Source organism: Phodopus roborovskii, unplaced genomic scaffold, assembly GCF_943737965.1.
Source record: "Phodopus roborovskii unplaced genomic scaffold, PHOROB, whole genome shotgun sequence".
In the NCBI taxonomy this organism is placed as follows: Eukaryota; Metazoa; Chordata; class Mammalia; order Rodentia; family Cricetidae; genus Phodopus; species Phodopus roborovskii.
Window position 1 is genome coordinate 17,967,432 of NW_026126459.1, and position 15,272 is coordinate 17,982,703.

General features: G+C 39.1%; 1 protein-coding gene across 1 annotated transcript in view; it reads right to left on the reverse strand.

The window, feature by feature from the left end:
• Positions 1-15,272, reverse strand: part of Adamts20 (ADAM metallopeptidase with thrombospondin type 1 motif 20) — a 132,045-nt gene that overhangs the window by 58,459 nt on the left and 58,314 nt on the right. The window contains exons 13-19 of the mRNA XM_051189727.1: positions 14,974-15,155; positions 14,740-14,876; positions 12,374-12,491; positions 8,945-9,040; positions 5,675-5,841; positions 5,403-5,532; positions 90-216 (exon numbers count right to left, since the gene is read on the reverse strand). Coding sequence (XP_051045684.1) covers positions 90-216; positions 5,403-5,532; positions 5,675-5,841; positions 8,945-9,040; positions 12,374-12,491; positions 14,740-14,876; positions 14,974-15,155 — 957 coding nt within the window. The remainder of the gene's footprint in view (positions 1-89; positions 217-5,402; positions 5,533-5,674; positions 5,842-8,944; positions 9,041-12,373; positions 12,492-14,739; positions 14,877-14,973; positions 15,156-15,272) is intronic.

Genomic DNA, 15,272 nt, shown 5'->3' on the forward strand with positions numbered 1-15,272 from the left:
TCTGTGTGAGGTACTGCGCTGAATGTTTTATCTAATGATAGTTAATCTCCATTTCACAATGCTTACATAATACATGACTTCTCTTTTACCTGAGTTCACAGTCTGGATTGCACTTTTCAGTCACAAACAATGGCAGCGGTAAGTGGCCACAGCTTTGATCGGATACAACTGCATGGTCACTCTTACGTATGCAGACAATTTTTCTTCTATGAAGACCTTAGTCAGAGTGGAATAAAAATCAAAAGTTAAAGAAAAATTTATACAAGTTAGGTGTTCCATAATTATAATAATTAGCAGAAACTTTTGATATTATTTATAGGTCACTAGTATATTAGTCTTGTCAGTTCCTTTTCATAAGCTGAATCCTCAATGGCTGGGGAGGTCTTTGCTCCTCAAGGAGGCCAAGAGGAAGATGGGCTACATGAGGGGTAACTCTGCCACAGCAGGGATTGGAAGGTAGAGCTGGGGCCAGCATGATGTCAGCTATCACTAGACCATTGTCCTCATGGATTACTCCCTCATATGTACTGCTACAATGTTAATGACAACTTCCACTTATGTGAACTAACTAGAGGGGATATGACCACTGACAGTTCCAACAAGATCTTGTTCTTTCCTTCCGCCTTTAGAATAGAACTATCCATATAGAGTCAACCTTTAAGACTGACATCGTGAATGTACAAGCTAATTACAAGCAATACAAAGATTAGTAGTTTCACAAGTTTTGGGGGGACAGAACAGGTGAGGCATGGGGATGAGTAAGGGCTGTGAAATTCCTCTATATGACAGTGGAATGTGGAAATGTTACCATTTAGTTGTCCAAATACACAGCATTTACAGCATGAAGAATGAACTCTAGTGCAAACCACAGGCATAGGCTGGTCATTAAGAATCAGAGTTAACGCCTGTCAGTTATATACACATGTCAACAGACGCAAACACTCATAGCAGAGCAGTAGAGAGGAAGAGGGTGGGGGTAGGGTGGAGAGACAGGGATATTCAGCTCTTCTACTGTTTGCTGGGGCCAGACATACTCTAAAAGTAACGACTGCTTTTGTTTTCATGGCATGGATGGTGGAGATCTTAATTACAAAGAATAAGGCATGGCCATGAAGCCCAAAGTTTAGTCTGATTGACAAAGATCTCAGCTCACCCCATGGAGATGGGGCAGCTGTTTCTCTACAGAATAACCACAGTCAAAGCAAACTAGTGCTCAGAGTCCAGGGCATCCTGAATCCACATCCTTTTCAGTAGTCAAAGCTGCCCCTAACATGATCAAATTTCTGTTTTGTGAACACTCAACTTTGAACTTTCAGTTAACTAAACATGAACATGTGTTTATCTCACATCTATTCTAAGACATTTTAAAATAAATACAGTTTTTAAAAACATATATGTAAAGGAGCAAATGAAAATAAAGAAAGGAAATGAGACAGAAGAGAAGAGGAAATTGTAGAGGCAAAAAATGAGTGATAAAAACTATTAACTGAGCCAAGGAGAATGGAGTCAACTTTGTGAATGTCTGAGGGACGGGTATGAGAAAAAAAGAATGGATTAAAACCCATATTTGACCGACAAGTAAAGTACTCCTCCAGCTACCAGTGCAGACTGAGCCATGAATGCCATTTTGTACTTCCTCTAATTACAGTCAAATATAAAATGATAATAGTGAAATTAATTTTAATGATACTTATATTTAACTCAAAGTATATAAAATTTGATTATTTGATCATACTAATATAAAATTATTAAAGTATATTTAACTTTCTATTAATTTTAATCTTCAAATTCTAGTGGGCAGTTCACATTGTAACAGACTGGTCCTCTATGGCTGGTGGCTGCCACACTGGACAGTACAGCCCAGGAGAAGACACCAAAGACACAGCACACAAAAGATAGTCACACAGGATGGAAATGGGTTGATTATGAAAGACACTGTCACTCTCCCATCCCAATGGATTTCCCATGCCCACTGGATCAAGGTCAATTCCATTTTCCCCTCACCCAACCATGACCATGGAAGACAGGAGATTTTCTTCTCTTGAAGGACTGTTCCCCAAGAAAGAATGGTTAACTGACTTTAAGGTCTTCTCCAAGTGATTCACGTGATGTGGAATGAAATTTTAGTTCTTCAATATTAAAAAGCATTAACACAGCTTTCTGGAAGCCTCAGATATAGGAAATCAAGGGAAAAGATGAGGAGGAAACAGGCATGCTTAGAGCTACCAAACAAGGATGTCAAAGACAGGATGCTATAAAGTTCCATTTGTCCCTTTTTTTATTTATACTTGAAACCAAAGTTGTTTTACTTGTCAATCCCAGTTCTCTCACATTCCCATCCTCCCCTATTACTCCCACCAAACCCCAGACCATCCATTTTCTGCTCCCCAGGGAGGGTGAGGCCTTCCACGGGGAGCACTCAAAGTCTGTCATGTCATTTGGGGCAGGGCTTGGGCCCTCCCATATATGTCTAGCCTCAGAAAGTATCCCTTTATGTGGAATGGGCTCCCAAAGTCCATTCTTATACTAGGAATAAATATTGATCCCCCACAGACTGCCTAGTCTTCCTAACTAACACCCACATTCAGGGGGTCTGGGTCAGTCCTATGCTGGTTTTCCAACTATCAGACTGGGGTTCATGAGCTCCTCTTTGTTCAGGTCAGCTGTTTCTGTGGGTTTCTCCAGCCTGGTCTTGACCCTTTGCTTATCACTCTTCCCTCTCTGTAACTGGATTCTAGGAGTTTGGCTAGTGTTTAGCTATGGGTGTCTGCTTCTGCTTCCATTCCATCAGCTACTAGATGAAGGCTCTAGGATGGCCTATAAGGTAGTCATCAAGGTCATTATATAAGGTTCTAATTCAAGAGGTCTTTCCTTCAAACAGAACAAATGCAAGAAAGGCAAAACAAAACACAAAATAAACTGGTGATCATTAAAAAAAAATCAAGAATCTATTTCTAAAAAGATTGACACAATTCACTGGAAAAATGACAAGAAAGACCACCACATCAGGGGACCCATGTAGGCAGCTGAGGAAGCCCCAGTGGATGTGTATTGTTGCCAAGAACCAATTCATGAGAGAACTGAAAATTGACAAAGCTTTCCTCTGGTCCATGTGCAGATGTTAACAGAGTGTACTCAAAGCACAGACTTCCGTGAGATACTAGTGACACCTCCTTCTCATGCTGGACATAGGAAACATGCTGAGGCACCCAGCTGATGCCTAGTTGGTGCTGCTCCATCAGAGACAGCATGGCTCCACCCAATCCCAGCTTCACAGTACATATGTCTTTTTCTATCCTTCCTTCATTTCCCCATTTTCCCAGTTGTGTTTCTAAAAGCAAGTCAGGCAGCAGGACAAAGCAGTGCATCTCATTCTCTGACATCATTAGAACTGAAGAAAAGATCCATAAGCTTCAAGAGTGGAGAATGCTCTAATCAAGCACAAGGAAGCGAAGGACAAAGCTTTCAAATATGTAAAGAGAAGTCATCTATACAAAATTCACACCAGTTAAAGAACTGGTAAAGTATGAGAACTGAATGGTAATACTTCAGAGATGGCACATTGCCCCAAATTACCTTTCCTTCTCTATAACATACTGAGGTCTATTTCCCATAACGATGCAGGTAAGTATGAAAGAGGACTCACAAGACTAAAGAAAATACTCAAGAGAATTCCCAGGATAATACTGAAGTGGCACCTAAGTGGAACAGTTACAAAATGAGCCTAAAAGTGAGCAAATTCATAAGCATAATAACAAAGACAGGTACTGCAAAAATAAAGATAAAATAACATTGAAAGCTAACACAGAAAATTCAAATAAATGCACACCTGCTCTAAAATCTTGAATAACAATTACTTTCAGAATGCAGAATGAACAAGTAACACGTCTCAAAGTCTAACAATTACACAGAACAGAGAATCTAATCACACTATTTGATGGTTAAAAAAAAAAGGGGGGGGATAGTTCCCATTTTCCTGCTTATAGACTCTCAGAAGCTGTTCTTTTCATGGGGTATCTGCTGAATTCTAGAATCTTTCTTCATTCACCTGTTACTTGGTTTGTTGTCCCATGTCCACAGCCACACACCTGCTTAGACATCCAATGCAGGATGGTTGTTCCCACATCTTCGAACTCCACTTGGCTTCTGTAAAGTTCACCCAAGGCCTCTTTGTCAAAATGACTCCTTGAACTTCCCCCATGCACTGGCTAAATTCTTGTTAACTCCACACAAGTTAGAGCCATCTGAGAGAGGGAACCTCAGCTGGGAAAATGCCTCATAAGATTGGCTTGTAGGCAAGAGTGTGGGGCATGCACTTGATCAATGATTAAACTGGGTGCCCCCATCCCATTGTGGGCAGTGCCTTTCCTCCCCAGGTTGCTTTTGGTCACTATGTTTTATCACAGAATAGAAACTCTAAGGTACCCAGGATTGCCAGTGCACTGTTTCTACTCTAGCATTTATCCTATTTGATCTGGTGTCACCTGTTACTGTGTCCATTCCAAGAGCCCAACCCACACAATGACAGGAACATCATTTCCTGCAGTCATCCTGAGAAGCTCTGCCCCACTGCCAAGGGACAGAGGCAATGCCTTTTCCTGGAGAGCATCACTGCTCTTTTGACACCTGTCAGTGGATAATGATCATTGTCCAGGGCTACCACCCCTGGCCCCACCCTTTCTCATCTGCATATTGTTCTGAGCTTCCTCCCTCTAATCCACTGCTCCCCTTCATGCTCCACTCTATACAAACTTTATACTTCAATTTCCACACTACAACTCCCACCACCTATATCTGGGGCAATCTCCTTGAATAGCCATGACACTACATTTACATAAAGATACCTACTTATTAGTGGGCTATATCTGAATACAATAATCTGAACCAAAACAGTCCCTCAACAGATATTGCCTGTGGTGAACATAGCATTGTATCATAAACCATCCATGATTACAGACCACACCACAATCCTACTGTTTCTTTTTCCCCTCTTTACTACATATCTTCCTACATCTTTTCCTCTTTGTCCCTTTCAGTTTTGCCCACCATGGTGCAAAAGCATCTTCTCATGCCCAAGAAAGGGAAGTAAAATGAATGTTTGACATGGCAACAATAAAAGACAGATGTAAAAACAGTGTGTGTAGAGGAATGACTGGGGGTGGGAGGGGTTGGTACTACCCTACAAAGCTAGTGGGAGAGAAGAGAGAGAAACAGTGAAGAATGGTGGAAACAGTAGAGTTGATGTGATAGTTAAGAAAGACCAAGATGAAGGGGTACAGACAGGGCACTTTGCATGCCTGTATGTGCCATGTATGGAAAGAATCATTAGCCAGCCAAACTGAAGGGGGTCAGACAATACCAGCATGCATAAACGTGGGTCTCTTAGTTTAAGGCCAGGGTACCTTGGCACATTTTGGTACAGTCTTGCCACGGCCCATATGGATCCCAGGAGAACAGATTAGTCCTCTCCTCAATGGGGATGTTGAAGGAATAGTGCACGTCAGGGTTGTATAAATTACCCACACATAGCACCTCAATAGAATACAGAGGAACATACAATTAATTTATAAAAGACACTCTCAAGACATCATTCTTATAACTAATGAAGTTAAGTATTTAACTAGCCCTCTCATAAGATTGTAGCTGACTCTCCCCGCTGCCTCCAGGCCATTACCTGCAGAACAAGCTCTTCTTCCAGCCGGTCAGTGCTATTGATTCTTTCAATCGAATTGTTTGATCCACTGTATTCAAAGACAGCTCCCTGTATGTTGATTTCTTTCTTTGCCATACTTACAACAAAATTTCCATTCAAAAGGAAGTTCCCTTGAGTGTCAGATAATGCTGTAAAAACAACACAAGGCAGTTCGTGAAATGGTGCATCCAGTAAGGAGGATGCACTTAACTTTCTTCACTTCCAAATTCAAGCTCACTCCTGAATCTAAAAAAAAGTATAAATCAATGCTAAGGAAAGAAGCTACTTTACTGCACCGTGATCTCTAATCTGCAAGTAAGAAAACTTCAGCACAGCAGCCAAATGTATGATGACAGATCCACCCTATCCTGTTGTGTTCCAGAAACTTCTCAGAGGCATGAAATGGAAAGGACACACAGGAAGAGGAGAAGCAAGAGGAACTAGCACCCTAAGCACCCCACAAATAAGTCATCAATGAGAGAGAGCAAAAAACAGCCCATCTGAATTCCATTTATGCTTAATTTGGAACAAATGTGCCAAGCCTTAAATTTCTAAGCCCAAATTTCTAAATTAGGTTAGCCCTTTGACAATGTCATACATGGATACAATCCATGCTGCTTATTCTCCCCATTTCTGCCCTCCCAATCCTATCCTCTCTCACTCCCCCATACTAGTCCTTTGCCCTGACTTATGACTTTTGGGTTACTTTTGTGGCCTGTTTAACCAAGGCCATCTATATGACCACTGAGTTGAGATCGGAATGGTTTCTTAAAACATTAATGGTGTACAACCTTCCTCACAGAATGTCCATAGCTGTTCACAAAGAGGGTCTTGATCACCACTGATCAAGTGTGACTGTTTTCAAAATAACATCCCTATCTTCCTATCAATTCATACCCTTTTTTTATTCTCTTTCCTACTTGATGTAAGCCCAGTGGTCATTAATATTATCAACTTGATTATATCTAGAATCACCTAGAAGGCAATCTTCTTGAGAGGGACCATCTGGAATAGGCAAATCACTAGCCATGCCTGCGAAAAGTCACAGTGATTAGGCTTACTGGGGTTAGAATTACCAACACTGAGAAGCAGCATTCCCAGGGTTCAGATCCAGTCTGCATAAAAAGTCTGCTAGCAACCATCATTTCTGCCTTCTGAAGGTGGCTGGAAAGTCACCAGCTACTTTGAGCTCCTATTGCCAGAACCTCCCCCCACAAGATGGAACATACATCTAAAATATGAGCCACAACAGACTCATTTCTATTTATTTTCTTGTGTTCGGGTATTTTATCACAGCATAAGTAAGGTGCCTGTCATACATGTATATATTTGTGTATATTCATTTATATACTATACACATATACAGATATGAAATAAGATCAGAATATATACTTATTATGTAGAATATATTAGTATTCTGGTCCTGTTTCATACACACACATACATACATGCATGCATGCATACATACATACATACAAACATACATACATACATACATATATATATACATATATATATATATATTTGCATGAAATCTATAACAGTGTGGTATAGTTGTAAAGGCACTCCCATTGATTGCTATGTGATCTCCCATGAGCCTCTGCATCAGACTCTTCAACTATGAGCTGGAGTCAATAAAACTTTCTGCCCAAACAGGCAATTAGCTATAATCAGCTGTGGAAAATGTTTGTAGAGGTTGCTAAATCATACAAGATTAGCCTACATACACTTAATTCTCAGCACCCTGGAACACTCTATATGTTATAATAAAACCCTGTACTAACCAAGTATGTCTTTCTTGACAATTTTTACTTATGTAAAAATTTTCATGAGACCTGAAAAGGACTCTTGAAGAAAATACAGAGTTGGCATCCTGGGAACCTGGCCCAAAGCACACAGTTTACTGATGCTGACAGCTGAAGCAACTTTACAGATTAAAGAGCAAATCAAGCTTGACATTTGTCCCATGGAACAGAAACTCCTCTGTGTAAGGAGATGAACTTTCCTTAATGTCCAAAATGTCCACAGTCCTATGTAAGAGATTTGGGGTGACATGAAATGCTCAAGCAATAAATTCTTAAGATAAAAACCTTTCCAGGGGCTTGTGTGTTTATTTTTTCTCATTATAAGTTACACTTAAGTTTCCACATTACTGTGTACACAGTAGTGTCTTTGTTAGAACATTTCTAACTTTTAAACTCAGGAAGAACCAATGGACCATTCCCAGGAAGAAGTGGCCAGGTTAATTATTTATCTGCATCTTAGGAGCACACATCTCTGGCTGCAAATCAAGGCAATATATTTAAGTAGGAGAAAAATAATACCAACTAAATGCAACAGGACTTAAAAGCAAGACATTTGTGTTCAATTCCCTTTGGGAAGTGCTTTCCTTTCATGGCAATGGATGTGATGCAGCAAGAAATCAAGCATTCCCAAGTGAATAGTTCAATGGAATTTAGCACATATGATTGTGCAGACAAGTCCAGCCAGTTTGTTGTTGTAAAAGTCTAAATTTTCACATCAAAGAAATCCTGAACCTATTGAAGGGCTAGCCCCCGCACACTAGACTCTATAATGCTACCTATACTTTCTGAAATAAACTGTCCATAATAAAGTTATATTGCAAGTTGTATTAGTTACATAGGACAATATTTAAATCGCATTAATTTGAAGCAGATAAGTTGCCTTATCAGCTGCATATCACCAGTTTGAGGAATTAAATAATTCATGAATTGGCTCAACATGGGAAGAAAAAAAATATTTGTAAATACTCTTTCCATATTTCCTTATAAGCAAAATTCTCCAAATCTAAATGATACTTTTTAAAAGATAACAAAAACCGTGTCCATATTTTAGAAATACACAATGACTATATTCAGTAATATCTCAAAATATAAAACTAGTTATTTACAGAAAAACTTTAAATGAAACTATTTAAGTACTTTTTCTCCATTGTAAAAAAGAAGAAGAAGAAGAAAGCCAAAGACTGCTACAGTGAGCATTATGAAGAAAAGAATTTTCTTCTGAATATACATACACATTCAATTGAATGCAAACTTTGGTTACCTAAAATACTACAATGGAAAACAAAAACTAAATTTTTCCATTATTTCCCTTTTCCTTCTAAAAGGATTTATTTTATATAGCTTAAGAACAAATGCCTAAAGGTGTAGAATGAGCTACATCAACCATAGGCCTCTGGGAAATTACACACAAACCACACATCCGCTGCTGTTTACTACATATGTTTACCAAGGTAGTTGTCATCTTCGGGTCTTCCAGAATAGCTGTGCTGAAGAATTTCAATATTGGTTGCCCCTGCAGGAATCTTTACAACGACATTGTAACCTGCAATATAGTTTTGCACATGTAAGATTTTATAAAACACAGATGTTCCATCACTATTCCCACCAAGTAGCTGCAAGATTGGAATGGCAGAGCCACTCACCAGTCCTTTCTACCCTTTAAAATGTGATTAAATGGTTTGGGGTTTTTTTCCATCTCAATCTACACTAAAGACTAAAATGAAGACAACCCCACATAGACAGATCTCGATTCAGTTTCTTCTTCATATGATCTTATTTTCATTATTGTATATGTTTGTGTCTGTGTGAGTTGGAGGGTTAGTATCTTGTGTGTGTGTGTGTGTGATGAATGGGGGATTATTATTGTGTATGTTTGTGTTTGTATGAGTGTGTGTGTGTGTGTGTGTGTGCGTGTGTGTGTGTGTTTGTGTGTGTGTGTGTGTCTGCAGAGACCGGGGGAGAGGATTTCATATATCTAGAGCTGGAGCTAAGGCAGTTGTAAGCCACCTGATGTGAGTGCAGAGAACTAAACTTGAGTCTTCTGTAAGAGCAGCAAGTGTTTTTGAGCCATATCTTCAGCTCCAAACTTGAGAGTCTTAAAGTCCAGCATCTACTAATTCTTTTTACTACTTCTGAAATTCTGAATATAGAAAGGATTTCTATCCAGGATTTCAAATGCTATTAACAAACTTAGGGCTATCAGTATAATTGGTTACCAATATGATATGTTTAAGAAGATTGAGTGGCAACAAATTTTATTTTTAAGAAACAATTATAGAAAATTAATTTTTTCTTAAGCTTTTAGTTTGTGCCTCAAACTAGAATCTCAATATTTATACCCAAATTTTACATTACTTTTTAAAAGTCTACCAACATGTGTTATAAGAAAAGTAAAAAGTTTATTGGAGTGGAATGAAAGTAATATCTCTAGTTTATTGCGCCAAATGATGCAATACTGGTACTGTTTGAAGAAGTACTGTATAAAACATGCATTAAATAAAAAGAAAAACTAACCTTCCCTAACACTAGTCCTAAAAAAATGTACTCACATAGCTAGCTAAATCCCACATGGAAAGCACAGAATTAAGTATGTTCTAGAGATGTTATCCTAGGATTTTCCTTGTCCTTTTGCTGTTGTTGTTATTTCCCTCAGTTTAGTACATGAATAAGAGTTGTAATTTTTCTTATACATTAACTTTGAAAATACTGTGCAGCACAAAAAATAAAAATAAAATAAATAAATAAAAATAAAATAAAAGACCCGAAGACTGACATTGGGTGCAAGCTTCAGCTGAAGATCAAAAAAGCTAAGCAGCTGGCCACCAGCTCTTACCTCTACCTCAGCTCAGACAAAAGGGGTGAGCCTCAACCTGCTCCCAACTTCACTGCTCCTCAGATTCACTCAGACCGCTATGCTTTCCTCAATGTGGCTAGAGACTCCTGGGGCTGACTACTAAAGGCCCTGCTTCTATCTTTTATATCTCTCTAGCGCTGGGATTAAAGGTGTGAGCTCTGTTACTCTTTTAGACTGATTCAATCTCGTGTAGCCCTGGGTGCCCCTGAACTCAGAGATCCATCTGCCTTTTTCTACCGAGTCCCAGTATTAAAGAAGTGTGCCACAGCTGCCTGATCTCTATAGCTTGAGGCTGACTTTCCTTTCTGAATCCTCAGGCAAGCTTTAGTAAGTCAGAAATAATATATCACCACAATACTGTCCCACGATTACATTAATAAGATGATGGTGCCAGGTCTCCTGAAGACTTTTGGAGCAGCCTGACTTACCCCATTTAAGGTGTCACAACTTTAGCATAAAGATGACTGTTTGAAAACTACTCTATGTATCCTACATCTTATAAACTCTGAGATTAATTTTAACCCAGACAGCTCTCATCATAAAGCAGCCAACCAACTTCTTCCATGAGTCTCCAGTACCTTCGAGAGAGCAAGTCTAATGCACCAAAAAGATGCCAGTATGAAGGTAGCCACCAGGGGGCAGATGTGGCCAATGTTATCCTCACCCTACAAATGATCTGCACAGGGCACTAGTTACAACACAGTTTTTTTGTTTTGTTTTGTTTTGTTTTGTTTGTTTTTTTCCAGGTTAAGTTTTCATTTCTAATTTAATGTATGGGGTTTTGTGCTGTGCTGTGAAATATTTTTAGCCACTGCAGTCTATCACAAGCATGTGTCTGTGGTTATGGAAGGGGATGCAAGTTATGTAGGTCACATGAAATCATCAGTAACCAAGAGAAAAGATCATGCTGGTAACATACATGCCCATCTCCAGTACACTACTAGAATATGAAATGTTCTATGCCTCTCACATAGATGAAAATATAAAAATTGAGTCTGGAGTTATATACCCTTTTATCCGAATTATTACCAATATTATCATAACATCAACCATATGAACATAATTCAATGATGAAAAATAACACTGTAAGAAATAAGTTTTTCATTGTACAAGGGAAGTTTTAAAAGTCTGCTTGTATCATTATTAATAGATAGGATACTTTCTGAGGAAATTTTAGAATTGAAAATGTCTGTGGTGGCCTCAAAATAATTTCAAATAAAATTGAAACCATACCCAAAAATCCATTGAAACTGTATTGCACATGCTACTTGGGAAATCAAAGGGGAAAAGGGTGGCAATTATGAACCAACAGTTAACAATTTCTCCTTTACTTTCAGTCAACATTTTCAGTTCAGCATTAAAAACAAACAGAACACACAGACCAGGCATTTCCTTGCAGGGGTGGTGAGAGGAGACGGATTTCAAATGTTCAAAATAATTAAAAGCAAGTTTCCCAGAAAAAAAGTCATAAACATACACATTCTAACATACAGGAGCATCATTAAAAGGTCTCCAAAATTTGGAGAATATTTGCACAATATGGTCAAATACTACTGGATATACTGTTTAAATTTCTTTAAGACATCTGACTTTTTATTAAAAATTTGATTTATGAGTATGGATGGTTTCAGTTGGTTCAGGGCTGGCTGAATATGCAAGAATCCCTGAGCTTGGCACCAGCTGGGCATGGCACATGCCTGGAGTCTCAGCACTTGAGAAATCAAGGCTGAGAGATCAGAAGTGCCAGGCCAGTCTGGGATACATTGGACCTCATTTCAAAAACATAGACAACAAAACATAGAATCAGGTTTGTCTCAGGCAAGTGAATTCATTAATTCAAATACCAAACCTTGTTTCTTTGACTTAGTTTCTTTACATGTGGACATTTTTCATTGACAAGAATTCTGGACTGAGGACATGGAATACACGGGCTATAGCAAAGCATTACTACTGTATCTTTATTATACACCAGAGCACTGGCTGGGATAAATGGGGAACTGGAGGCAAGCACACACAGCTTACCATAATGTGCACTGTTGAAGACGCCTGACAGGGTCTGGCATGAAGAGTCATCTCCACCACACACTCCACATTTGTCTCTCTTGGCCTTAGAGTTTAACACATGATCACAGCCAGCTTGCTTCAAAACACAATCATCATGATTCATATCATCAGAGTGATAAATTATGTACACAGCTCTCTCAAGTGTACAAGGTTCTCTTCCAAAAAGTTACTTCAATTAGCAGGGCTTTGGTGCAATGGGAGCCTGAGTGTCTACCAAACCAGGTGGGCAGCATTATGTGAACTGTGTCAACAGGATCTAAAAAGCAGTGTGTTTCAAAGGGTTTACAGAATTTTCTGAATTAATATCCTCAGGCAATAACTTGAGTTCTGCATTGGGACAGACATTGATTCCTATATTCCACAATCATTTGAAAACCATAACTTAGGGCCGGAGAGAAAACTCAGCAGGCAATCGCACTGGCTGCTCTTCCAGAGGACCTGGATTCACTTGCCAGTATCCAGGGGATCTGAGACCCTCTTCTGGTCTCCACAGGCAATGTATGCATGTGGTATACATATATACATACACACACAAATACATACATACATACATACATACATGTGGATAAAACATCGATACATATAAAATAACATTTTTAAAAAGAAAACCATTAGAGAAAGATAATTCAAACAGACACATCAGGATTAGCAAACCATTAGAATACTCAAAAAAGATGTTGCTTACATTTCTTTTAAAAAAAAAAACATCAGCATGCCCTTAGAACACTGGAAATAAAATCTGTTTCAAATAAACATTTGAATGAAATTCCCCCAGATCAATCATCAGTACAAGAATCTACTAAAGAGTTTTCCTAGACATTCAGAGAAAAGTACAGTTCCTTTCTCCACAGGCACTCTTTGCACATGGCATGACCTTTAGTTTCATGGACTAGATGTCTAAGCTCAGTGACCCAAAGAGAAAAGTTCATGCACCACGTGGATCATTTTTAGCATTGGTGTATTTATGTAGTGGGATGGTGGGACAGATTGTGTGTCCTAGAGGACAACCTGTGGGAGTTGGTTCTCTCCTTCCACCATGTGGGCTCCAGGGACAGAACTCAAGTTACTAAACTCTGCAGCAAACATTTTACCTGTGGAACCATTGCATTCCCCCTGCTGTATGTGGAGTTATATATATATATATATATATATATATATATATATATATATATATATATATATATATCTCAAATGTCTCCATGATGAAGTTTTACCCATGTATTATTTTTGTGAGCATTGAATGCATCTAGACATTCAGATCACCTTTGCCATATTTTGATTTGTTTCATTTGCCTATGTTGCTTGTTTAAAAACTGCATATGGTTTTGGGGCCTCTGAGTAATCTTTTTGTACAATTCAAACTATTTCCAAAATGTAAGTATGTAAGTTAAGTGTCTTTGAGTATCTCCCAAGGCCTTTGGGTGCAGGCTATTACCACCTGGGCAACAAATACTTGGCTACAAGGAGATGAAGTTACCTACATTAAGTTCCCCCTTCAACCAAAGAAACAGCCTCACAGCGGTGCCTTTACTGACTAGACAGCATTCAGTATTTTAATGCTCTGACTCCATTTGCACTCTCAAGACCACCAGCCACCTGCAACATTTGTGTTCCCATGCATGCCTCTTCTACTTACTGAAAAGCCTGCTAAGTGGTCCACTGACCTCCCATCAAGGTCATTCTAAAACGCATGAAGTGCAAAGCAAAAATATCATCGCTTCTTCCACTTCAGAATAATATCTGAATCTCTAAAAGGTCAGATGAAAAGGACACATCAAATGTCTTCCTGTCTTCCTCACACTGCTAAAATCATATCTTGGATAAAAGCAGTATCTAACACTGAGCAAGTACTCAATCACTGCTGACTGAACAGGAGATATAAGTCACAGGACTAGAGAGAGGGAGGAGGTGTGGGTTACATTCACCATGTAAGGTCTCATCTAAAGTAGCAAACACACTTTTCCACCCTGGAGTCCACTTTTTCCTACCTTTTAAGAAGGTGACCCCATCTTCATGGTGATTCTAAATACAATTGGCAGAAAAAAAATCAGCCATCTTGTGTATTTCATGTTTTATTTCTGAAGCAGGATCCAGCTATCTAGACCAGGCTGGCTGGCCTCAGCCTCCTGAGTACTAGGATACAGGTATATACACCACAAAGAACTGCTTCATAACAAAGTTAACCATAATCCTAGAGATAGCATATTATCAAAGACTACTTTAATGACATTTTTAACAACAGACCCTGAAGGAACAGAGACAACACTGGTTACAGAAGTAGAAGAAACGCATCCTTCTTCAATAGAAACACAAGGTGTACTTACCCGACAAAGGCCCTGAACACAGATGTCATTAGTTTCGGTCCCACAGGGCGTACCATCAGCCACTCTGTCCTTCAGCTGGTAGAAGCTGGTGGTCCCAGCCACCCGGCAATAGAGCTTACAGCGATCTTTTATGGCAACTGCAAAAAGAAGAATCACATTTTGGATGCAGAACAACGAGGTCCCGCATTTCTATATGGCAAAATATTTCCCTGTCAAGGCAATGGTGTTACTTACTCCCACTGTACTTCGGAAGCCACCTCACATTAGGGGGGAGGCCGTTGATGTTGAAATGTTTACCGTCAAAGTCAGAGCACTGCTTTTCACGGAAGTCTCGCTTGCCTTTTGGACATGAATCAGTGTTACATGATCGAAATTTCATCCTGCGGCCCACACAGTACCTTCCTCCGTTTCTTGGCCTAGTCAAATTCATTACATTTTGAAGTGCATCAGTAAAACATTACTGTTGTCATCTCCTTCTACAACTGACCAAAAAGGCTACTGACCCTCTTTTAACCTTACATGTTAACATAGAA